Source organism: Chiloscyllium plagiosum, chromosome 22 (genome assembly GCF_004010195.1).
Source record: "Chiloscyllium plagiosum isolate BGI_BamShark_2017 chromosome 22, ASM401019v2, whole genome shotgun sequence".
Taxonomy (NCBI): Eukaryota; Metazoa; Chordata; class Chondrichthyes; order Orectolobiformes; family Hemiscylliidae; genus Chiloscyllium; species Chiloscyllium plagiosum.
In genome coordinates, this window is record NC_057731.1 from 19,579,314 (window position 1) to 19,605,114 (window position 25,801).

Here is a 25,801-nt window from a genome sequence, read left to right on the forward strand (position 1 = left end):
GTTTTGCATTGGCCGATTTCACTTTCTATCCCAACTTAGATTTTTATCAAGTTATATTTTTCAAAAGAACTTCTCCCAACAATATTATTCATTAACCCCTTCTCATTGCACAAAACCAAACCTAGAATAGCCTGCCCATGAATTGGTTTCTCAATGTAGTGGTCTGAAAAGAACATCTTACTCTGAAATCATTCACCATAGTATTATTGCTCATGTGGTTTGCCCAGTCTGTACGTATATTAAAATAACCCATGATTACTATAGCACCCCTGTTGCATGCATATCCAATTTCTTGCTCGGCCACTCCCTACCTCGGCACTGTTGTTTGGAGGCCTACAGACAACTCTCCTTAATGTTTTCCACTCTCTCTTGCTTCTTAGCTCCATCCTGACTGATTTCATGTTTAGATTTTCTGTACCAATATCCTTTCTAGCTCTTGCACTGATTTCATCTTCACTCCTAATACCACACTATCTCCTTTTCCACATTGCCTGTCATTCCCAAAGATTGAGTACCTTTGGATGTTTCAACAATCACAATCATTTACATTTGTTTGTGCTGTTAATATTTCTACCTTATTGCAAATGCTCCATGCATTTAAATATAGTATTTTTAGACTTCTCTGTTTGACATTTTTAAGCATATTTTTGTATTCCAGCCCTGTTTGTTGCTTGCTCTTATTTCTCCTGTGTTCCACTTTCACTTTTTACTTTTCTGTTTTTCATTTCTGTCTTTGTTTCCCTCACATTTGCCTTCCATCTTAGGTTCCTGTCCCCTTACCACTCTAGATTAAACCCTTCTCTATCATACTAGTGAATGCTCCTGCGAGGACTTTGGTCCCAGCCCACAAGGTGCAACTCATCTAGCTTATACAGATCTATCTTCTCCATAATCAGTCCCAATGCCTTAAGAATGTAAATTCCCCCCATCATTTACCATTCTTCCAGCTGTCCTTTCATTTGGTCTATCCTTTTATCCTTCACCTTGCTAGCAAATGGCACTGGGAGTAATCATGAGATAACTATCCATTGAAGTTAATTTATTTTGGAGCTCCCTATATTCTGCTGGCCGGATCTCATCCCTCTTTTAACTAAATAGTTGTACTGTTATGGATCATGACCTCTGTCTGTCGTCTGTTTGTCTCTCTCTCTCTCTCTCTTTCTCCTTCTGCAACTCCTCAATCCCTCAAAAATAGTTTCAGAATGCCTTGCAGCAGCTTCGTCACATCCTTGACTTTTGCATCAGGGAGGCAACGTATCATCTGATGTAAAGTCTGCGGCTGCAGAAAGTCCTTCAATCCTTATGAAATGATCCCCTACCACTGATGGTCTCACCCTTCTGTTCCCCAAAAAACAAAAGCCATGCAGCTGAGCCAGGGACTTGGTGCAATCACCTAAGAAACCCTCTCTTCCAGAAGTATCCAAAATGGAAAATCTGTTAGAAAGAGAGAGACTCATGCACTCCAGTGTCCCTGATCACTGTCCATATTATTCTGGTAAAGTATTCAATCTGGTCGAACTGCCTTGCCATGACTTACCTTTAAGTTACTGTCTTTCCATTTGCTTTCTCTGGTTTAAAGAATACTAAGTGTATACCAGAGGAACCTTACCTTATTCCTTATACTCTAAACACACTTAATCTAAACTAAAATACCATTTTTTACTACAAAAAATGGACAGCAGAAATATTGATCTTCATTATCAAGGTAATCACTCAGCCCGTGCTGGCTCCAAATGCTATTTGATGAATCCGTATTTTTTTGGGGATGTTATTATTAAATGTCTTTGAATCTTAACCCTCTTGTGCAGTTTCTCAATTCCTAACCTCCTTGAGGCTGTTTCTCAGTGGTGTACAGAGGGATGTTTGGTAAATGGAGCTTTGGACATTCAAATGTTAACATCTTGCTGGACCTGAACCCACCTTGTTTTCGGGGAGTAAAGTTCTGTCCAACTTTTAAAAATTCAGATAGTTCAATTTCAATATTTTTATGAAATGGGAATTGCACTCAAATGATCGTGCAGTGCTTTTTCAACAGAATTTGTAAACTTATCGATAATATTTCATTTTTAAAATCTGTCCAGTATAAGAAACAGACATGAATCATACATTATTCTTATTCAAAACATATTGAATACAATTTTATTAACACATCATAAAATATTTATGACATTCATGAATACTTGTTAAAAGTTTAGCCTATATGTATTTTTCAAAGCCTGACTTTCTTTATGTAATTCCAATATTTGTGCTTTATTTCAACTGTAAAGCTTGATGCTATATTTAAATATTTTGACGGAGAATTGTTTGAGCATCCTCAATAGGAAAGTACCTCGTTTCTAATTTTGCATTTCATTTATTGGAAAACGTAATTAATGCTATCTGCCTAACTGCATGTTTTCTCTTCCAGTCTGATCTAAAAAAAGCTATACGCTGCATCCTCACGACTATATCATATGCAAAAGATGAAGCAAGGTATGATAATTTCAGTTAACCAATGCCATTTACAAGTACAAAATAGTTCAGATATTATTGAGAAAGCGCATGAGGAGTCATATGAAATTGAGAAAGAAAGATAAATTGGCTTTTTCCTAAAACCTTTCTTTATCTTTCAGATGAAAACTGAAATTGCCCATGTAATCCATTTTCAGTTCTTCCACTGTTCACCTATGCATTTTTGTGTTGTTATTAAATTTCTCCAAGGACAAGCAAGAAAAATAATGCAAACGTTTAAAGCATTTAAAAATACATCAGCTTAAATTACATAACTTTTAAAATTAAGGTCTGGTATGATGCACATTTTTTTTTATCCAGCCTTGGGATCAGGATGTTGCTGGCTGGGACATGAATATTATTTGGCAGGTCAACACCAAATGTCCTCATCTTACTGCATATGGGCATAACCTGCTTCAGTATCTGAGGAACTGTCAATGGTGCTGAATGTTGTGTAATTATCAGGGAATATCCCCACTTCTGACCTTAAGATGGAGGAAAGTCCTTGATGAAGTAGCTGAAAATATTTGGGCCTTGGATGCAGCACTGAGGAGTCTCTGCAGTGATGCCTTCAGTCTACGATGATCAATCACCAAGAACCACAACCATCTTCATTTATGCTACGATTGGCTCTAATCATTGGAAAGTTTTTATTATGATTCCATTGACATTAGTTTTGCCAGTGTTCCTTTTGGCCTGACCCGATCAAATGTTGCATTGAGGTCTAAATTCACCTCCTCCTTTGAGCTCAGCTGTTTTGTCCAATCCAAGCAACATTCTTGTACATCTTTTCTAATCCCTCTCAAGTTTAACAACATCTTCCCTATATCAGGGAGGCCAAAAATGTACACTGTATTCTACAAGTGGCATCACCAATGTCCTGTGTGCTACAACGTGACATCCCAACTCCTATGCTCAATACTTCTATGACCAATGAAGACAAGTGTGCCAACTGCCTTCTTCACCACCCTGTCTACCGGTGACTCCACTTAAAAGGAACTATGCACCTGTGCCACTAGGTCTCTTTGTTTGGCAATATTCCCCAGGGCCCTACCATTAACTCTATGAGTCCTGCCCTGATTTGCCTTACCAAAATGAAATATCTCAGATTTAAATTAATCTCCATCTGTCTAAGGTACCATCTGAACAAGGTACCTTCATTGTCCATTACATCACTAATTTTGGTGTCATCTGCAAACTGACTAGACATGCCTTTTACATTGTTCCCTTGACCGTTTCACCACATTCCACTGCTTGGAATTTTACACCACACCATCTGAACAAAGTACCTTCATTGTCCATTACATCACTAATTTTGGTGTCATCTGCAAACTGACTAGACATGCCTTTTACATTGTTCCCTTGTTTAAGAAGGGTAGCAGGGATAATCCAGGTAATTATAGACCGGTGAGCCTGATGTCAGTGGTAAGGAAGCTGCTCGAGAAGATACTGAGGGATAGGATCTATTTACGTTTGGAAGATAATGGGCTTATCAGTGATTGACAGCATGGTTTGGTGCAGGGAAGGTCATGCCTTACCAACTTAATATAATTCTTTGAGGAAGTGACAAAGTTGATTGATGAGGAAAGGGCTGTAGATGTCATATACATGGACTTCAGTAAGGCATTTGATAAGGCTCCCCATGGTAGGCTGCTGGAGAAAGTGAAGTTGCATGGGGTCCAGGGTGTACGAGTAGATGGATAGCAAACTGGCTGGGCAACAGGAGACAGACACTAGTGGTGGAAGGGAATTTCTCAAAATGGAGAACTGTGACCAGTGGTGTTCCACAGGGATCCGTATTGGGACCATTGTTGTTTGTGATATACATAAATGATTTAGAGGAAGGTACAGGAGGTCTGATCAGCAAGTTTGCAGATGATACAAAGATTGATAGAATAGCAAATAGTGAAGGGGACTGTAAGAGAATGCAGGAGAACATAGATAGATTGGAGAGTTGGGCAGAGAAATGGCCGAGGGAGTTCAATCCGGGCAAATGCAAGGTGATGCATTTTGGAAGATCCAATTCAAGAGCAACCTATAGGGTAAATGGAAAAGCCCTGAGGAAAAATGATGGACAGAGAGATCTGGCTGTTCAGGTCCATTGTACCCTGAAGGTAGCAATGCAGATCGATAAAATAGCGAAGAAGACACACGGCATGCTTTCCTTCATTGGATGGGGTATTGAGTACAAGAGTTGACAGGTCATGTTACAGTTGTGTAGGACTTTGGCTCGAAAGTTGGAATATTGTATACAGTTCTGGTTGCCACATTACCAAAATGATGTGGATGCTTTGGAGAAGGTGCAGAGGAGGTTCACCGTGATGTTGCCTAGTAAGGAGGGCGCTAGCTATGAAGAGAGGTTGTGTAGATTAGGATTATTTTCGTTAGAAAGATGGAGGCTGAGGGGCTGATTGAGGTCTGCAAAATCTTGAGAGGTATAGACAGGGTGGATAACAAGAAGCCTTTTCCCAGATTGGGGTACTCAGTTCCTCGGGGTCACGAGTTCAAGGTGAGAGGGGGAAAGTTTAAGGTAGATGTGCATGGAAAGCTCTTTACGCAGAGGGTGGTGGGTGCCTGGAATGCTTTGCCAGCGGAGGTGGTAGAGGTGGGTATGATAGCATCATTTAAGATGTATCTAGACAGATAGGTGAATGGGCACGAAGCAGATGGATACAGAACCTTAGAAAATTGGTGGCTGGTTTAGATAGAGGATCTGGATTGGCACAGGCTTGGAGAGCCGAAGGACCTGTTCCTGTCCTGTAATTTTCTTTGTTCTTTGTTTTTTGACATCCAAATCATTTATATAAATGACAAAATGCAGTGGACCCAGCACTGATCCTTGCAGCACACTGCTAGTCACAGGCCTCTAGTCCAGAAAACAACACTCCGCCGCCATCATTTGACTACTACCTCCAAGTCAATTTTGTATCTTAATGGCTAGCTCCCCCTGGATTCCATGTGATCTAACCTTGCTAATAGAATGCCTTACTGAAATCCATATCAAGAACATTCACTACTCTGCCTTCATCAATCTTCTTTATCACTTCTTGAGAAAAGTGTGACATGACTTCCTATGCACAAAGCTTCAATTCTGTTGTTGGGCCCACTTCCTTTGCAATAACCTGTTCCTTCAGCTGTCTCAATATCAGATGTAGCGAATTGTCTGAAGCCTGAAAAAGGGCAAAGATTCCTTACCATTCAGCCCTTCTGGTACTGGTCTACCTTAACTTAAATTTTCTCTCAAAGTGAGGCTCTAGTGAGTTCATTTCTAAGTATTTTTTTATAAACAGTTTCCTTCCCCTTTGGGTGGGGATAATGATAGCAGTGTCTATGCCATTTTCTGTGTGGTTTGATTCTTTAAGTGTAACTATGGCACAACCTCCAAATTTATTAAGGAACTCGTAAGAAAGCCTGATCACATTGCACTGTTATTCCAGTCTGTGTTACTTCAGGCCCACTTGAAGTGAATGGCACAAGCACAATCAATCCATGGGTAATTTGGGATACATCACTTCTGCCTGTATTGAGGAACACTGTTAACATATGAACTATTGGACAATTGCAGCTTTTTAAATTTGTGGTGTTTCAGATCTTCCAAATGATTAGTTGCTTTCTTAAATGCATATTTCTCACTTTAAGCACATTTGATCTTTAATATCTCAGCGAAATACAACTGGAATATGTAACATTTGACGACCTAAATTTTAACATAGCATTGTTTAAGCTTGGAAACTTCCTGTCCTTGAGTGATTATCAATGCAACTTGAATTATTACCTAAAAATAAGCTTGCTACATGATACTAAATCACCATTTTCTTGTCTAATTGCTTATTTGTGTGACTGAATTTAAAAGAATAAATAGCAATACAAAGCTCGACAAAGCATGCAAAGCTAACATGCTTCCATTTGGTAGATACTCGATCCTAAACAATGGGTCATGTCTTCAAAGTGAGCCTTAAAATAATTAAAAATCTTACTTTGCAGATACCACTTCTTGGTTTATAATGCATCAGTTCTGTACTGGAGGATGGTAAGACCATTTATAAAACCTGGTTTCTGTGACCATGTGGTCGTAAGCCTCCATGAAGTTATAAAAGGATTGCAGGCTGTTAAAGATTTGGACTATGAATGGACGGCTGAATTAAGGATGTAAGCTACTTATTATTTTATTATTTAATTATTAAATCTTATATTTAACCCAGTATGCTACTATCAATCAAAAATGTAGCATTGTAGGAATTATAATTTTGTGGTCCAACATCAATATTTATAACACTACAAATAATATAAATGTATTATATTATTTAATATAAAGGAGTAATAGTATATAGTACAAAATGCATACTTTTTAGTGTTACTGAAGAAAAACTTTCAAACAATTTTTTGATCATTGAGTATTAATAAATAATTATAAAAGTCATTAAGAAATGTTATTTGATTAATTGCAATATACAGTGTTGTTAAATATCCATTATCTGGGCAGAGATAGGCATTAGCTGCACTTGCGGTAGTTCTGCCCCTTGGTACAACTGGGGAATGACCTGTGTTTCATCCATATTGCAGGAGGGTTATAGGACAATATGGCTTATGCCCCTTTTGATTGAGCATCTCTGTTAGATTCATTATTACATTTTTGGCAGTACTATCCAAGGTGAGGCAGTGTTTTTGTACGGTTGGTCTTAATTGAAAAATTTGGCTCACCGGTATCTGGAACGATAGGGATCTGCATAATATTGGTAGTATATAGCAGTACTGGCTTGTACAATTATGAGCACAACAGATTCACTGTAGTATTTGTCTAGTCTTAACCTCAAATATCTTTCAAGGATCAATGTACAGAATTAGTTTTATTTAGTCTTTATCTTACTACGACTTACAAACCAAAGCGCCACCCTGTGGTATTGAGTTGGAGGCAACCACAGTCAGTTCCCATTCTGTGTGAGCTTCATTGATGTCATCTCAAATGGAATTTAAAATATTTTTAAACCATAAAGTACTACAGTTTTGTTTTCAAATTTTTAAATCTCTAATTTTCTCAGTGCTCTCGTTGAATGTTATTTGGACGCTAGAATGATCAAGGATGCGACAATGTTTGCCTACAGTACAGCGGAATATATTCAAAATCATGTTCCACACATGTATAAGAAGATATTTTCTATACAGGTAAAATATTTTACTAGACATTTTTAAAAAGTACACATTTTAGACTGTGATTCAGCTGAACAGCTCAGCAATAAAAATTACTCAGTAATAAAAATATCGGTAATTACAGAATAATTAGCTTCCCTATAGCACCCCTCTCGCTCACCCTCTTTCTCCATCACCTATCTTCTGGGTTGGGAAATCCAGCCAAAGTAACTGAAGATTACATTTAGGTGTAACCAAGATTGTTTTACTTTACTTTATTGTCACGATAGTGGAGCAAATACATATGGTCCTTAATTGCAAAAAAAGCACAAACTGCTTGCGTAGAACTGTATGTTTTTATTTAAATTGGGATGCCTCTCAAAATTCAGGGGAAAAATCGTCATGAAATACCATTCTTTTATTTCTTTTTGATACAAATTATCATGTTAAATTTGTAGTAAATTTATTAGGACAGGAGTATCATGCAGTGAATGTTGAATAAGTCTTTTCTGCTAATTAAGTTTGAGTTTAATTGTTTGCTGAGAAAACTGAACTTTGAGATCAGTTAAAGTTTACTCACTTTTGAGGCTAGTCAGAATATGGAATGGTGAATTGTCTTGCCCTATCAATTGATTGCTTCTGAAAGCAATTTAAATAATCTTGGAGACTAATTTCAGTTACTCTGATGAGTATTCAAATATTGGCTCTTTCCAGTAGTCCGATATTGTGTACAATAAAATTGTTGTAGGAGTCAAAATCTTTTACTTTTATGTATGGGTTTGATGTGGACTAAACAGGTTTTAGTGAAATGAAGCAGTCACATATTTCCAAATGACTACAGACTGGTTTCTCATTAGAGCGAGATGAAGGAGGTGAATTTAACCTGAGGGTCACCATGCCTCAGGTGAGGGGTGAGGTTGAGAAGCTGGGCTCTTCATGATGACCTCAGCCAGTAAGGGAATTGCTGTTGGGATCACTCTGCATTGCAAACTGCATCAAGTCAGCCAACTGAGTAAACTGATCCCAACCAGACAATACTGTTTCTGTTAAGGATCACACAAGAATGGCCAGAATATAAGCAGGACAGAGACAGTGATTCCAGGTTTCCAGGGATGCGACTTCTTCATTTAGTGTGAGAATGGTACAACTTTGAGGGGTGTACAGGAGCATAGGGACCTTGGCATTCACATGCATCATTCTCTGAAGGTGGCCAGCCGAGTTAAAACAATTGTTAAGAAAGTTTGTAGGATTCTTGGGTTTATAAATAGAGGCATAGAGAATAAAAGCAAGTAGGTAATGCTGCCTCTTCACAAATAATTTGGAGTATTGTACTCAGTTCTGGACACTATATTTCAGGAAGGATGTTAAAGCCTGGGAGAGGCTGCAAAGGAGATTTACTAGAATGGTACCAGGAATGAGAGATCTTAGATACAAGGGAAGCTTAGAGAAATTGGGTTTATTCTCCTTGGAGCAGAGAAAATTGATGTGAATTTATGGAGGTGTTCAAAATTACGAATAATTTCAACAGGATAAAGAAGGATATTCTGTTTCCACTAATTGGTATGTTAGTGACTAGGGGGTCACAATTTTAAAATTGTAAGCAAGAGAGTTAGAAATGAGTTGAAGAAAATCTTTTTTTTACACAGATTTGGAATGTGCTGCCTGAGAGAGTGGTGGAGGCAGATTCCATAGAATGTTTCAAATGGGAGCTGGGTAGATATTTCAAAGTGGTGAATTTAGGGGGCTGTGGAGGTAGAGCTGGAGAATGGGACTAGCTCGGTAGTTCTTTCGAAACCCAGTACAGACATGATGGGTTGAATGGCCTGTTTCTGAACCATAAAATCCTATAATTCTGGAAGACCTGGGCTAAGTATTTTATGCTTTTATTCAATACTTTTGAGAATACATTTTAAGCATGGAATCAATGTCCTTCAGGTGTATCATAAGCTTGTGGATTATGTGAAAGTGTCGAAAGAGATCAAAGGCTCCACCAAATTGACAGCCATTTACAGAATTCAGAGATTGAAATCGTAAGTATCTGGCTTGAGTCAGTATTTTTCAATTGCAGTATAATGTCCCTCCCCATGTCGTCCAATCTTTCTCCACCCCAATACCCTTCTCCACTGCCTCCCACACGATCATCCCAGGACTGGGACATCCTGCTTTGAGTATCATTATGTACTGGACTGTCCAAAGTGAAGACATAAAGCTTTGAAATGACATATGACAAAAACACTTGCCTCGGTGGTTAGCACTGCTGCCTCACGGTGCCAGCGTGGCACGGTGGCACAGTGGTTAGCACTGCTGCCTCACAGCGCCAGAGACCCGGGTTCAATTCCTGCCTCAGGCGACTGTCTGTCTGGAGTTTGCACATTCTCCCCGTGTCTGTGTGGGTTTCCACCGGGTGCTCTGGTTTCCTCCCACAGTCCAAAAATGTGCAGGTTAGATGAATTGACCATGCTAAATTGCTTGTACTGTTAGGTGTAGGGGAATGGGTCTGGGTGGGTGGTGGGTTGGTGGGGACTTGTTGGGCCGAAGGGCCTGTTTCCACACTGTAAGACATCTAAATATTTGGTTAGTGTTTACTAGTGGGCTGCAGCAAAGTATTAAGGTTTATGGGTCTTTTACGCTCAGAACTGTGTGTTGGGGGGAGTGGATAAGGCACATATCCTGGCGAAATTGTGGGTTCAAGCAGACCAGCCAGTGACCTGGAGAGATTGCTGAGTTTTGGGGTGTACAGGAAGGGTTTGCTCTGAGAAATTATTGGTATTAGTGAAATTGGGAATATTTGGTTCAGGGTGGACATGGGCGTAGTGGTCCCTAGAGGGATTATTGAGTGGGAATCATACAACTATGGGGATCTGACTGTAGGGAGATTGACTTTCTCAGCTTCATGGATTTGGTGTCATGGGATGCACTCCTGGCCCACAAGCAGAACTGAAAAGATATGTGCCAATTTGATTCAGTTAATACTGCTATGCTTCAGTTGTTGGGTTTCCTCAGACGTGGAGAAAGTGAGGTCTGCAGATGCTGGAGATCAGAGCTGAAAATGTGTTGCTGGAAAAGCGCAGGATTCCTGAAGAAGGGCTTATGCCCAAAACGTCGATTCTCCTGTTCCCTGGATGCTGCCTGACCTGCTGCGCTTTTCCAGCAACACATTTTCAGCCCCGTTTCCTCAGACGTGGGAAACCTGCACTTCATACAATCTGGTTTGCTACATTTGGTGCTCACAATGTGGTTCCTTCTACATTGAGGAAGCAAAGCATAGACTGGGTGACCGCATCACAAAACACCCATCTTCTGCCTGTGAAAAAGACCCTGAGCTTCCAGTTACTTGGGGACAGTAAGGACTGCAGATGCTGGAAGCCAGAGTCAATAGATGTGGAACTGGAAAAGTACAGCAGGTCAGACAGCATCCGATGAACAGAAACATCAAGATTTAAGGCCGAAACCCTTTGTCAGAAGTCCTGATGAAGGGCTTCGGTCTGAAACGTTAATGTTCCTGCTTCTCAGATGCTGTCTGACCTGCTGTACTTTTCCAGCTCCACATCTATTATCCCTGAGCTTCCAGTTGCCTGCTACTTCAACACACCATCCAGTTCCCTGGCCAACGTCTCTGTCTCGATCTTGCTGCAGTGCTCCAGCAAAGCTCAGTGCAAGCTGGAAGAACAGCAGGAAATGAGGTGTTTGGTGACCCTGCAACCTTCTGCACTCAATATTGGTTGAGGGCAGTAGGGCTTTGAAATTAGATTCCCTACAGTGTGGAAGCAGGCCCTTTGGCCCAACAAGTCCACACCAACCCTTCGAAGAGTAACCCACCCCCCTCTGACTAACGCACCTAACACTGGACAATTTCGCATGGCCAATTCATTTAACTTGCACTTCTTTGGATTGTGAGAGGAAACCGGAGCACCCGGAGAAAACCCACGCAGACACAAGGAAAATGTGCAAACTCCACTCAGACAGTTGCCCAAGGTTGGGATCGAATCTGGGACCTTGGTGCTGTGAGGCAGCAGTGCTAACCTCTGGGCCACCATGCTGTCCACTTTTAGCAAAAGAAGTCTCCCATGTCCTTACCTCAACCTCCAAAGCTAAGCCTTGTTATCACATAATCTGCTTTTACACACTACCTATCGTTAGCCACTAACATTAGTAGCTATTCACTCTCTTAGCCAGATTGTTACCTTTATCAGTCCAACTGTTCTTCTCTCTTTCTTTGGGCTCTAACCCCACCTATCGTTTATTCCTTACCCCTCTGCCACCATATCTTCTGCATGAAACCAACATTTCCTTCACTACCATCAGTTTTGGGAAAGGTCACTTGACCTGAAACATTAACTCTGATTGCTCTCCATTGTTGCTGCCAGACCTGCTGAGCTTTTCCAGCAATTTCTGTTTTTGGTCCTGGGAAATCTGACCTGCTTGTGTTCTTCCTGAAATAAACATAAAACTTAAAATAGGTAGCTTCAATATTTGATTGAATATCTGCACCTGGAGAAGAGGTTAGTTATCTGCCGTGACCTGACATTGTTAAAACTGGACGTGCGCATGTTGGGAGTAGATTTAGGTCAGACTTCCCAATCTATAACTTTGAACCCACTCTGCGTAATTCCTGTCCATCTTACGGAGTTCAGGGAGTGGATGGGTTAATGTTAACCGCCTACCTCCTGCTGCCCTCTATGTTGTCACAAAATTTTAAGATGAAGGTCTGAAATTTATGCAGAGCAAGCACTTTATGGATCCTACAATTCATTTGACATATTATGTTTGCTTGGTTTTCTCTGCACATCCAAAGATGTTGTCACCTTAGAAGGTACAGTGCACAGTTTACAGATTGCGCTGGGCAATTATAGGATTTGGAACATTTTCACAGTTTACAGAGACATAATAAGGAAAGACTTGCACATTTTGGAAGATAATACAATTCCTTGCTTTAAAATTATCTAAGGCTGTAATTTTGACCCTTTCAGTCAACTTGAAGCCAAAGAAACTCCAAAGGACCTCTCAGCTCAGTTAAATCATATCTATCAACTTTTAGCCTCTACTAAAACAACAAGTACATTGGCAAGTTCAGATCGGGCAACTGGACTACAATCCCCTGCAAAATCTGCACAGCTGCCCGAGAGTGAAAGGTATGTTCGGTAAATTTAAATTGAAATCCATTGTTTTATTCCACCTCACGAAAACATTCTTCCCTTTCCCTAATAATGCTGTATGTTTTTGTGTTAAAGTCCGTGCAAAACCTTATCAGAACCATATGGATAAAAAAAAATGAATGGTTGCTTGCAACTAACCCCTTTCATTTGCAGAGCTGAAAATAAGAACAGTAGGAGACAAAATTCAGCAACATGAGTATTGTATTGAAATTACAATACTGTTTGATAGTCTGTCTGGCATTGGAGGGGAGTTAGTTATATTACATTTTTTAGAGACAAATATAACCATTTCGTTTAAAAATATGTTAATACATAAGCATAGTAGTTATAATGTATTTATTATTTTTCTGATGCAAGAGGCCCATTAAGTTCAACATGTTCTCTAAAACAAAGGTAATTTTCGAAGAATATTATGTATTTGTTTTAGTACTCCTTAATATAATTAAATAAAACCAGAACTGTTGCTCCTGGGATGTGTACTGAGTGTCAGAATATAATTTTGGTTCAAGACGGCGCTTGTGTGCAGTGGTAATGTCCCTACCTCAGGGCCAGAAGGTTCGAGTTGTAACTTGTCTGAATAGTTTGATTATGAAGTATCTACAATTTGGGTTCAGGCATTTAAATCAAGCAAAAAGATCCTTGGAAGTTCTCTTTTTTTAAAAAGTTCAATATTTATTTACAATTGACTTTTAAGGAGCAGCAAAGCAGTTTTAGTGTCAGGACATTCTCCTTTGTTTTTATTTCTGTGCCAAACTTGCCAATGAAACACAAAATTATCTGTGTTCTGAAAGATCTGCGAGCTGCAGCCAGTGTCAACTGTGAAGGATCTGTCATAGCTCCCTAAATACACAGCCACTTTCTTTGTACCTCATTTGATCCTTGATTTGAAGCAGGTTGTTTTGCAGGCTGATCTCCATCTGTTTAATTAGGCAGCAAAAGATTCAGAGTTTTGCAAGGGATTTATGATAAACCGATAACACAAGTGCCAGTATCCATCCTTCTCTTCTGGATCCTATCCCTGTGTGGAAGATAAGCCCACACACAATAGGGAAGAACCCAGCTCTTTTGAAGGAGAAAAGAAAGCACGAAACAAAAATCCCTATGTTACTCACATCCCAAAAAGCTCCAAGGGTAGTGGATATTGTGAGCTCGTTCTCCAAGGACACATGGTTGCAGGCAGTCGGGCCCACCCCTGCGTGGCCCACTGCCTGGATTTCTTGATGTCTACTTAAGGTAAGCACAGGAGCAGGCCCACAAAAATATCCTCCGACCTGCCCATGCTGTCCCCATATCGGGTGCCCAAAGACCAGGTACATAGGCCTGAAATGCAACACAAAGAACAATCTCTCAAAAAGCAAACATGTACGGTGCACAGACTCCACAGCACCACAGAAGAGTCAGTTGGCCTAGAATCCTGCAGGACTCCTGTATGAAACACCCTTCACCTGCGATCCCTGATGGAAAATGGGAGGAATCCTTGCATAGAGTGCCCTCTAGTGGCGCCTGCCTGGCAGGAGGAAGGATTGCTGAGGGTATGTTTGGGCGGCAGATGAAGGTGAAGCAACACAGGGTGTGCAGTAGCAACCCTTACAGGAATCTCCTCCATGGAAGGACACAGAGGGAATTTCCGTGAGTTGGCTTATGTTGGGGGGAGGGGTGGTGCTGCTGGTTTATGGAGTAGGTCCTAGACCACAGGGTCAAGTATGCTCACACAGGACTAAGCTCTGACAGGAGGCTACTGCTGACCGGAGCCACCTCAAACTTGTGAATGACGTCGTGGGCTGAGCACCCCGTTTTTCAGGCTTTGGATGGCAAAGAAGCCATTCAGCCAATTTGTCAGCCCTGTACTGGGTTCTAATACTTAGCATCAATTGCTTGCCTTTTCCCCACATCTCTGCACACCATTTCTATCTAAACAACCACCCAATTAATATGTTACAAGCACTGCCCATTAGTGGTAACAGCAACAAAAGTCAAAAAGAGAAGAATCCAGTCCTTTTTTTAATTCCTGTAAAATTGCTATCAAGTTGTGTCATCCATCAATTAACAAGCAACAAATTACAATGTGATAGTGTAAAATAGGGAAAAAGGGAGGGAATGAAAATAACCCAGCTCTTTTTTGAAAGGCCCCTCAATTATGAAATTTACAAATTAATCAAATCACAATTAACAAACCCTGTCCACCAGTGGCAGTGTCACAAAACAAGGAAACTGAAAGCTGGTGAGAATTCTGGGATGTCAGCTCTCAGGTTTGGTTCTGTGAGGGTGACTGTGCCAGTCTGTTGGTGGTCAGGTCTGTGGGAAGCTTTTCCATTTTTAGTATGTTTCCAATTGTTAGTAAGGAGAGCTGCACGTAGTTGACAGGGTTTGTTTTTAGGTTGATGCTGGATGATCCTTTCTAGTTTTATTCTTCATCAGCTATCCTGTAGTTGTTACAACAGAGTGGCTTGCTAGGCAGGTTCGGAGGGCATTTATGAGGTAACTAACCTATTGCATGTATCAGACCTTGAAAGGAACTTAGGATCAGCAATAAATAGCATCCCATGAACAAATTAAAAAACCAACTTTACGCCAGATCAAGTAAAGAGAAGCAAATCCTTTCCCTAAAAAAAAGATGATTTTTTACTTTAACCCTGGTCGTTTCTTGTTCACCATTGCTGATTATAGGTACCAGATTTCTGCATAGTTACAACTACTTCAAGGCCTTAGAAAGCAGTAGGTGGGATCCAAATGGAGAAATCCAATTGCCATTTCCAGCAGATCTCAAAGGTTATTGCCAAGACAATGTTCTAGCAAAACTTTTAACAACTTATCCTCTCAAATGAGGTAAGACCATAAGAAATACAAACAGGAGTTGGCTCCTCGGACCAGTTCTGCCATTCTATAGGATCATGGCTGATCTGCGATTCCCCATGCCCACTTTTTTGCGCTTACACTGGAACCTTTGTTTCCTCTACTGATCAAAATTTATTCGTCTCAGCCTTTAGTGTGCCCAAGGACTCTGTTCCAACAGCTGTCTGTGGGAAGGAATTCCAAAGACTCGCAACACTAGGAGAGAAGGAATTCCTCCTCATCTTAGTCCTAGATTGTCTCCCCTAGCTTAGCTGCTCCAGTACAGCATTTACCTGACAATGTGGAAAATTGCCCAGCTATGACCTTGTGTGAAAAATTGTCCAGGTATGTCCTTTGTACAAAAAAGCAGTACCAACTCCATCAGGCTAAACATTGCCCAATTAGTATGTTTTTGATCAATGAAGTGATGGAAAAGGTTGTCAGCAATGCAAACCCAGGACAACAGTTGAGAAGCTGCGAGCATCATTCACAATACATGGTCTCCCAGAAATATTGTTCACAAACAATGGGCCATCATTCACTAGCAGGGAATTTGTGTATTTCCTAAAGTCGAATGGCATTCAGCACATAAGGACAGCTCCATACCATTCATCATCCAATGGTCTGACGGAAAGAGCAATCTAAATATTGAAGGCAGGCATAAAGAAGTAACCTCCAGCTTCACTCAATACCAAACTGTCTCGGTTCATGTACAATTATAGTCTACCCCACACGCATTAACAGGGATAGCTCCAGTGAGTTGCTCATGGGGAGAAGACTCCTCACCAGGTTAAACCTGTTATTCCCAGACCTTAGAGGGCATGGTGAAACAACAGCAGGAACTTCAAAGCGGGTGACGTGCCGCCTCTAAGCAAGAGAGACAATTTAATTTGGGGGATGAAGTTTGGTTCTGGAACCATGGAAATGGCTTTGGATGGGCACGAGGTAAAGTTGGTGGAAGGACGGGTGCTGTGGCTTACAATGTTTAGGTCAGTGATACAGTCCTGAACAAATGTGTGGATCACCTGAAAGCTGTTATCTTCCACACTGGGCAGAAGCAAAACATACCTTGCCCCTCAGAACAGCCAGAAGGCCTGTGAGAAACTGTAGGTTCTCCCTCTCTATCAGGTGTCCAGGCAATGAGAGAGTCCGAGATGGATGCAGCCTTGATACCATTGCCTCCGGAAGAAGAGAAGGAAACCTTCCTGAGACGCCCCGTACACAAGAGACGGGCTACAGTCTGGTACATAATCGAATCAGAGTCCGAGTCAGTGGAACCGGAGCTGGGGCGAAAACATTACAGGAAAAGCTACAAGAGAAAGACCAGGCCTACATTCCTGGACTCGGGTGTGGCGGGAGGGATGTAGTGATTGGAAGCAGGTGGACTTTGTTGACTATGAGATCCTTGTTTGGGGTTGTTAACCTGGGCCAATCAAGAAGCCCTGGCTGACCAAAATAAATGGGGGATCCCCGCAGGCATGTTCAAAGCCTGCAGAACTGTTTCTTTCACTGTATCTCACACACATCATAAAAAAAGAAAAAATATATATAAGCAAGGGAATTAGAATCTCCTCAGGCCAAGGGGTTGACTTCGAGCTGGCTGGCTACAGTCAGTGTATGAGGAGAAAGTGAGGACTGCAGATGCTGGAGATCAGAGCTGAAAATGTGTTGCTGGAAAAGCGCAGCAGGTCAGGCAACATCCAGGGAACAGGAGAATCGACGTTTCGGGCATAAGCTGTCCTTCCTGAAGAAGGGCTTATGCCCGAAACGTCGATTCTCTTGTTCCCTGGATGCTGCCTGACCTGCTGCGCTTTTCCAGCAACACATTTTCAGCTACAGTCAGTGTATTATGTACAAGTAAATAAAGAGTGATTTGGTGACGGGATACTGGCCTCTGTGCAGTTATTTCACTCTGTTACGAGTTTTAAGTCCAAGTTAAAGTACACATACGAAGCTTCACTTATATCACTTCTCTCTAACTATCTGCTTGAAGTACAAAAATCCACGGTCTACTCCAAAAAGACAGCTTGGGTTAGCTCATATTGATAGTCACATTCCTCATTTGCTCATAATGATATTACAAAGTAAAATACTGTTGTGCATTTTGAATCTTCATTTTTGGTAAGGGAGGAAGGAGGCTGTTTACACCTTTTCAAGAATGTATTATCCCTGTTAGTCCTCATTGGTAGCCCATCTCCATGAAATAGCAAGTGCCTAAAATGATACAACTTGGCAGCAATTTTAATGCTGGTCAGTGTCCCTTTGTTTCAACGAAATGTCCTTTTCCAGTTGAAGCTGGTTTTTTTTCTTTTTAACTCTGAAATATGACTCCAGACGATGAAAATCAGAAATTAATATTTGATGCAACACATCATCATGGCACCCTAAAATATGGGGAATGAAATACAACTTTTGAAACATTTCCTCCCAAAGTGACAAGAATGAAAACAAAATCCAGGCAAGCTCACATTCATAATTTGACTATTATTACAGCTGTGTTCTGTTTTTTCTAAAAGTTTTGGAACAGGATAAATCTATACTCTTAGAATTTGTTGGTACCTATTTTCATGATAGGAATCAAACCATAACAATGTTTAAAGTATACATTGCATTCAGATTTGTTAGATGAAGTTAGATTGCTATGCTGTGTAACGTTTTGAATTAGTCTGTTATGACTAACATTGCATTCAACTTACTGTCATTGTGTCTAGGCTTTCTTTGCTATTGGATGTAACCCACCTCGCCTTAGAGGCAAAGGATACTGAACTGGCATCAAACTGTGTTAATGATCTCCTGAAAGCGGAGCGAATTGTAAGTAGCAATGACTATGTATGTATGAGGAGAAAGTGAGGTCTGCAGATGCTGGAGATCAGAGATGGAAATGTGTTGCTGGAAAAGCGCAGCAGGTCAATCAATCAAAGCTTGACATTAAGATTAATTTTAGACTATAAGTTATATGAACACAGAAATGTGACTAGATTAGTGTTTCCACCGTGATGAGAATTTTAAAAATTCATTCACGGCATGTTGACATTGATGGCAAGGTCAAAAGTTAAAACCCATCCCAAGTGGTCAATGAGGTCACCGGAAAGTGTTCCATGGCAAGGCTAGAAGAAGGAATCACTGAAGTGGAGCTAACTGCTGGATATCAGTTTGGAAACTTGAGTCTGCTATGCCATTCATTGAGGTCATGGCTGATCTGATCATTAACTCCACTTACTTTTTTTTTCCTTATAACTCTTGATTCCCTGACTGATTAAAAAATCTGTCTATCTCAGTCTTGAATGTATTTAGCTACTCAACCTCTATAGCTCTCTGTTGTAAAGAATTGCAGAGATTCTATGACATTAAAATGGGAGGGGAGGCAATTATTGATCATGACGCAGAGTTTACAGAGGCATAGAGAGGTTAAGTAAGTGGGCAAAGTCTTAGCAGCTTTCTGCAATCTTTTTCCATTTAAATGATATTCAGCTCTTCTACTTTTGTGTCAAAGTGAAAATCTCACATTTTCCCACATTATCTTCCATCTGCCAATTCTTGACCAACTTACTTAAACTGTCTATATTCTTTGTAGACTCTCGTGTCATCTTCACTACTTGTCTTCCCATCTATTTTTGTGCCGTCTGCAAACTTGACAGTAATACACTCCCTTCCTTCATCCATATCATTCATCTCCATTGTAACTAATTATAGCCCCTGCTCATATCCCATTAGTAGTCCACTACCTGTAGCACATCCTTAAAATACCCCCATTATCCAAACTCTGTCCTTAGTATTCTATCTCCAACACCATAGACTTTTACCTTAGTAAGTAGCCTAATTTGCTGAACCTTGGCAAAGCCATTCAGAAATCCATCTGCCGGTTGTCCTTTTTCTTGCTGTTATTTCCGCAAAGAATTTGAACACATTTTTCAGGAATGGTTTCCACTTCATGAAGCCACACAAACTCTGTTTGATTATAGGTTTATGAATTTTAGGTTATTTCTAAATGCTCTGCTGTTGCATCCTTTTCGTGTCAGTTTTCCAATCCTCTAGCACTCTTGCAGAATTTGAGTATTGTCGAAAGATTACTATCTATCCATCTGTTCTCTGTATAGTTATTTCTTTTAAAATCTTAGAATGCACCCGTTTCCCTCAAACTTTTTTTTCTAATGATAAAAGTATCTCCATGCATTTTGATCATTTGATTATTTAGAATTTTTCGAATGCTATTTGTGTCTTCTACGATGAACTCTTCTGCCATTTCCTGGTTTCCCATTATTATTTCCCTGCCTGATTCTTTAAGAAACATGTATTCATTTTGGCCTTTCTCTTTTTTTCTACACTTAAAGAAGCTCTCATTGTTTGTTTTACATTACATACAAGTTTACTATCAATGTTTATTTTGAATTTCTTTTTGGTCAAATTGTTCCCAACTTTCTGACTTATCAAACATCTTTCCATATGGTATATTTTTTCTTTCAATTTCATATTCTGTTTATCTTTCTTATTTAATTATGGTTGTTTCAACCACTTCCTAGATTCTTCCTTCACTGGGATATATTTTTATTGTGTATCTTCAAGTGCTTTCTTAAATGTCTGACATTGTTATTTATCTGTCTTTTCTGGTAAACTCCTTTACAATCTAGTCCTCTCGTTCGGTCCTCATTCCTTTGTATTTGTCTTTATGTTTTGCATAGTTGTTTCCATGCCAAGTATCTCATTCTCAAACTGAATGCTAAATTCCTCAGGTATAGTTATTAGGTTTGCAGATGACTGGTACAATTACAAGATTTAAAAGGCATCTGGATGGGTATATGAATAGGGAAGGTTTAGACGGATATGAGCCAAGTGCTGGAAAATGGGACTAGGTTAATTTAGGATATCTGGTCGGTATGAACATGTTGGGTTGAAGGATCTGTCTCAGTTCCGTATATCTCTCAGACTCGATGAATCTATATTATGGTCACTGTTTCCCAGGGGATCTTTCACTCTGAGACTATTTGTTAAACCTACCCTATTATACATATTCAAACTCGCCTGGTTCCTGGTTGTATGCGCAAAGTATTATTTGAGAAAACTGTTCCAAATACACACTATGAAATTCTTCACTGTGGCTAATTTCGCTTTGTTGATTTTCAAAATCTCCTTGGAGTCACCTATGATTAATGTACATTCCCTGGGTTGCAAACGGGTGTCTTTCTGGATTCCATCTGCAAGTCAATTTGTACACATCAGAAAACAATGCAGGACAATATAAAGAAGTCATTTGTTAGATCAGGAAATGTTTATATGTCGGATCTTTAATATTACTTTCCTGTATGAGACTGCGTTTGGATGCTCATAAATTGGAACCCCAGTACTTCTTTTTACGTGCCCTCCTCATGCCCTGGTTTCTTTTTCTGTCTGACAGTATAGCTACATTTATGGGCCTGTAGACTATTCCGACTGGGTCTTCTTCCCCTTGCTATTTATTATCTCCAACCGTATGGATTCTCTATCTTCTAATCCGAGATCATTTTTGCTTACATACTTATTCTATCTTGTACTAACAAAGTTACCCTACGACTCTTTCCACCATTCTTGTCTTTTTGACACACACCTGAATATTTAGTTTCCATCTTTGACCTCATTGGAACCACAGGTGAAATCCTATAGGGGTCTAAACAACACATGCTATGATGAGATTAATATTCAGCTTCCCATCTTACCGAAGTGGTCAAACAAATTTGATGTAGGGGAAATGTGACAAGGAAGCAAGAGCGAGCACCTGGCACATGTAACTTGCTGTGTCGAGAATGTGATGCTGGAAACGCTTGCATATAGCTTGCTGCTTGCTCTAAATGACCTTCATAGTCATACAGCATGGCTCAGAATGAAAGGTCCCCAGTGAAAACAGTGACCATGACATAGAGTCAGAGATGTCCAGAACGGAAGCAGACCCTTGAGTCTAACCAGTCCATGCTGACCATCATCCCAAACTATGTTGAAAACCAGACACTAACATCATGGGAACACTGTGGGCACCAGTCATGTGTGTACCATGGTCAGCAGCCACATGCATTTCATGTCCACAGGCACTGGCATCTAACAGCTTCTAACAGCCCTCATGGCACATCTCCAGTTCACTTCCAGCATGCTTTGGCATGTCAGTTCTGCACCTTGGGATGCACCTGCAGCTGTCAGTGTAATGCTGCTGCAAGAGCACTGCACCCAGCTTATGGACTGGACCAGATTCTTTATCCAGGGGAGTGTGAGGTATTGGAGAGAAGATGGTGCAATGTACACTGACTGAGTTACGAATGACATTCACTTACTTCCTACATATATGGGGCGCCCCTGCAGATGGTTCAGATAGCTTTAACCCGAGCTGCAAGCTTGGACTAAGCTGGCATGGTCTGGTATTGTGGCCTCCACTGATGGTCCTAGGAAAGAGGAAATCCCTGATCAGCATAACCTCCAGGGCCCTCCTTTAAATGGGGCACCGATTCCTTCCTTATCTGAGGCAAATGTCAGGAACCATACAGGGTGGCTTTGGACTGGTGGTGCTTGTCTGGGTGCACATTTGGGTTTTGAAGATGACTTAGGTGCAAGTAATGCTGGTGAATTCTGGGATATCTGCTGAGTGGCGAATTATTCCAGGAGTGGTGCATGGTAAGATGGGGCTAAAATCAGATATAAGAGACCTGACGGGGGAGTGGTAGGCAATTAAAGATATCAGTTTAGTAAGACAGAGGAAAAGAACACAATAGATATCACAGTGACATTCTCTCCAAAAAACTGTAAGTAACTTGCACTTAGCAAAGAAAATGAAATATACAGCCCCATTCTCGGTATTGGCAAAAAGGTCATATCCATTAACCTTATTTAGAGTCATAGAGATAATCAACATGGAAACAGACCCTTCCGACCATGCCGACCAGATAGCCTAAATTAATCTAGTCCCATTTGCCAACACTTGGCCCATATTCCTCTAAACCTTTCCTATTCATAAACCCATCCAGATGCTTTTTAAATTTTGTAATTGTACCAGTCTCCATCACTTCCTTTGGCAGCTCATTCCACACACAACCTTTGCGTGAAAAAGTTGCCCCTTAGGTCCCTTTTAAATCTTTCCCCTCTCATTTTAAACCTATGTCCTCTATTTTTGGACTCCTCCACCCTAGGGAAAAGACCTTGTCTATTTACCCTATCCATGCCCGTCATGATTTTATGAACCTCTTTAAGGTCACCCCTCAGCATCCGACACTCCAGGGAAAACAGTCCCATCCTATTCAGCCTTTCTCTCCAGTTCAAATCCTCCAACCCTGGCAACATCCTTGTAAATCTTTTCTGAACCGTTTCAAGTTTCACAACATCCTTCCTGTAGGATGGAGAGCAGAACGGCACACAATATTCCAAAAGTGACCTAACCAATGTCCTGTACAGTCGCAACATGACCTCCCAACTCCTGTACTCAGTACTCTGACCAATAAAGGAAAGCATACCAAACGCCTTCTTCACTATCCTATCTACCTCCAAATCTACTTTCAAGGAACTACAAACCTGCACTCCAAGGTCTCTTTGTTCAGCAACACTCCCAGGACCTTACCATTAAGTGTATAAGTCCTGCCCTGATTTGCCTTTCCAAAATGCAGCACCTCACATTTATCTAAATTAAGCTCCATCACCCACTCCTCGGCCCATTGGCCCATCTGATCAAGATCCCATTAGACTCTGAGGTAACCTCCTTCGCTCTCCACTGTACCCCCAATTTTATGTGTCATTAATTAGTTTATTTTACTTCATATAATATATGCTGTTAAGTAAAGACTCACAAATGTTTTTCTTTACCATTGACCCGATTTAGAGTCATAGAATCATAGAGATGTACAGTCCAACTTGTTCATGTCAAACAGATATCCTAACGTAATCTAGTCCCATTGTGAAATTTGAAGGGATTCAGAAATGATTCAGAAAAAAAGAGTTGCCCCTTAGGTCCCTTTTATATCTTTCCCCTCTCAACCTAAACCTATGCCCTCTAGTTCTGGACTCCCCCGCCCAGGGAAAAGACTTTCTTTATTCACTCTATCTATGCCCCTCATGATTTTATAAACCTCTATAAGGTTACCCCTCAGCCTCTGGCGCTCCGTGGAACAGCCCCAGCCTATTCAGCCTCTCCCTATAACTCAAATCCTCCAACCCTGGCAACATCTTTGTAAATCTTTTCTGAATCCCTTCAAATTTCACAACATCCTACTTGCTGATTTTAAATAATGTTTGTGCACTCCCTGCTTTTGGTTCTGAGTATCAATGCGTAAGTTTGTCCTGCAATGCTTCCATAATCTTTTGCTTTGTGAGTCTACCTATTCCCTTTCCACAACAGCTCCCTTCTACCCCAGTACTTGCGCCAGTGCCAATTGAGATGCATTCCTCCCCCTCCCCCTCCCCCCTCCCCTTTTATGGAGGCCCAGGACCTCCATGTCCTCGGCAGAGTGGGAGGGGGAGTTGAGATGCTTTATGTAGCAAATTTAACTTTTTATTTACCGCATGTAAAGTCTCCAGATAACATTTCTTTGCTCTCAACATCTGCATCTTGGATTTCAATTCCTCAACTCAGATCAAAAGTTCTTGAACTGCAAGTGCTTATTACAGATTAGCAGCTTCATCATGGTGCAGCAGGAACACATCACCATCTTGCCATCACTGTCATATTTTATTTAATCAATTACTTAATTACTTTCCTCTCCCTGCTATTTACATTTGAGGAATCTTCCACTTTTCCCAATTTATTGTAATTAATTGCAATTTCCAGAAAGTGTGCCGTAAAACCTAGAGGCATTATTGAGACATTAATGAGGGGTTTTTTGTAGTTTACTTTATAAACAATGAATATTCTTACCTTTAATTGATAATGCGAGAAACAGAACTCACTCACAAATCAATCAGCCTGAGACAAAGCCTTGGAAACACGAACAATTTATTACAGTCTAGCAAGAACTGGACGCTTCTGTAATCAAGCAGAAATGCGCGCGAAAAGTTCCAGCAATAAAGTTTCAACTTTGATCTCCAGCATCTGCAGACCTCACTTTCTCCAGCCTGAGACAAAGCCTTGGAAATACGAACAATTTATTACAGTCTAGCAAGAACTGGACGCTTCTGTAATCAAGCAGAAATGCGCGCGAAAATAGCACATTAAAGCATTCTTATTCAGTTTACAAAGTTGCGGAATCACGCCTCCCTTTTCACATCCTATCATAAGCCGATTACCTCACTTGTTAGTTATTTTCTTATCTGGCCATCCTGCTGTCCATGTCTGCATTCTTTGTTCCTTGTTTGTTACAGCTTATTCTTTATTCCAGTTTCTCTTATCATATTATACGCTTTATTGTGAAATGCCCTTGCTGCTTCTTTTTGTGGTCAGCTACAACCCTTTAAAGTTATTTCTGAGCTTAAAACTATTTTCTTTAAAAGACCCTCTATATTCATTAAAGTCTTAGCCTTAAGTATGCTACATGCTACATGCTACAAGAATTCCGCGACTGTTTGTATAATGTTCCCCTTCCCTTCCCCCCACTACACCCCCCTCACCCATCTGCAAAATCAACATTTCTAATCTCCCACAATAATGATTTTAATTTGTGTGCTGCACTAATAGTCTTCAAAACTTTATACTTTTCTTTTAAGTCAGTTACTGCAAATTTAAATGGTTTAGAAGTTAACAGTTTCTGCGGGGGCCATACTTAATCTGAGCTTTTCCTTCTGCCTGCTTGAAATATTTAGTCAGAATTGCTGGAAAAAAACAAGTGTATGATAGCAACTCTATTCTCTATTAACATGCAAACTCGCCAGCAAATTGAGGAAAACACCACACGTGTCGTTTGTCACAAATTTCCAGAATCCATTGTTTGATTTCTGTTGCTTTCTGTTTGCTTTTTGCAAATAGTATCTTGAACTTGGGATACTTTTATTTTAAATGAATTTAACACTATTCAACTCAGTGCTAAATATGCTACTGTATTTTCCATTAGGAAAACCAAGTTTGTCCTCAGCTAACATCACTTAGCACTTGCCTGTACTACATAAATTCCGGATTTGTGGTGCTGGAAGAGCACAGCAGTTCAGGCAGCATCCGAGGATCAGTAAAATCAACGTTTCGGGCAAAAGCACATCATCAGGAATAAAGGAAGAGAGCCTGAAGCGTGGAGAGATAAGCTAAAGGAGGGTGGGGGTGGGGA

General features: G+C 40.5%; 1 protein-coding gene across 1 annotated transcript in view; it reads left to right on the plus strand.

The window, feature by feature from the left end:
• The window catches only part of LOC122561114 (cilia- and flagella-associated protein 46), a 234,213-nt gene that overhangs the window by 15,184 nt on the left and 193,228 nt on the right, over positions 1 to 25,801 (plus strand). Inside the window, exons 4-9 of the mRNA XM_043712553.1 lie at positions 2,408 to 2,472; positions 6,475 to 6,639; positions 7,530 to 7,653; positions 9,553 to 9,647; positions 12,588 to 12,749; positions 18,317 to 18,416. Of these exons, the coding sequence (XP_043568488.1) occupies positions 2,408 to 2,472; positions 6,475 to 6,639; positions 7,530 to 7,653; positions 9,553 to 9,647; positions 12,588 to 12,749; positions 18,317 to 18,416 (711 nt within the window). The remainder of the gene's footprint in view (positions 1 to 2,407; positions 2,473 to 6,474; positions 6,640 to 7,529; positions 7,654 to 9,552; positions 9,648 to 12,587; positions 12,750 to 18,316; positions 18,417 to 25,801) is intronic.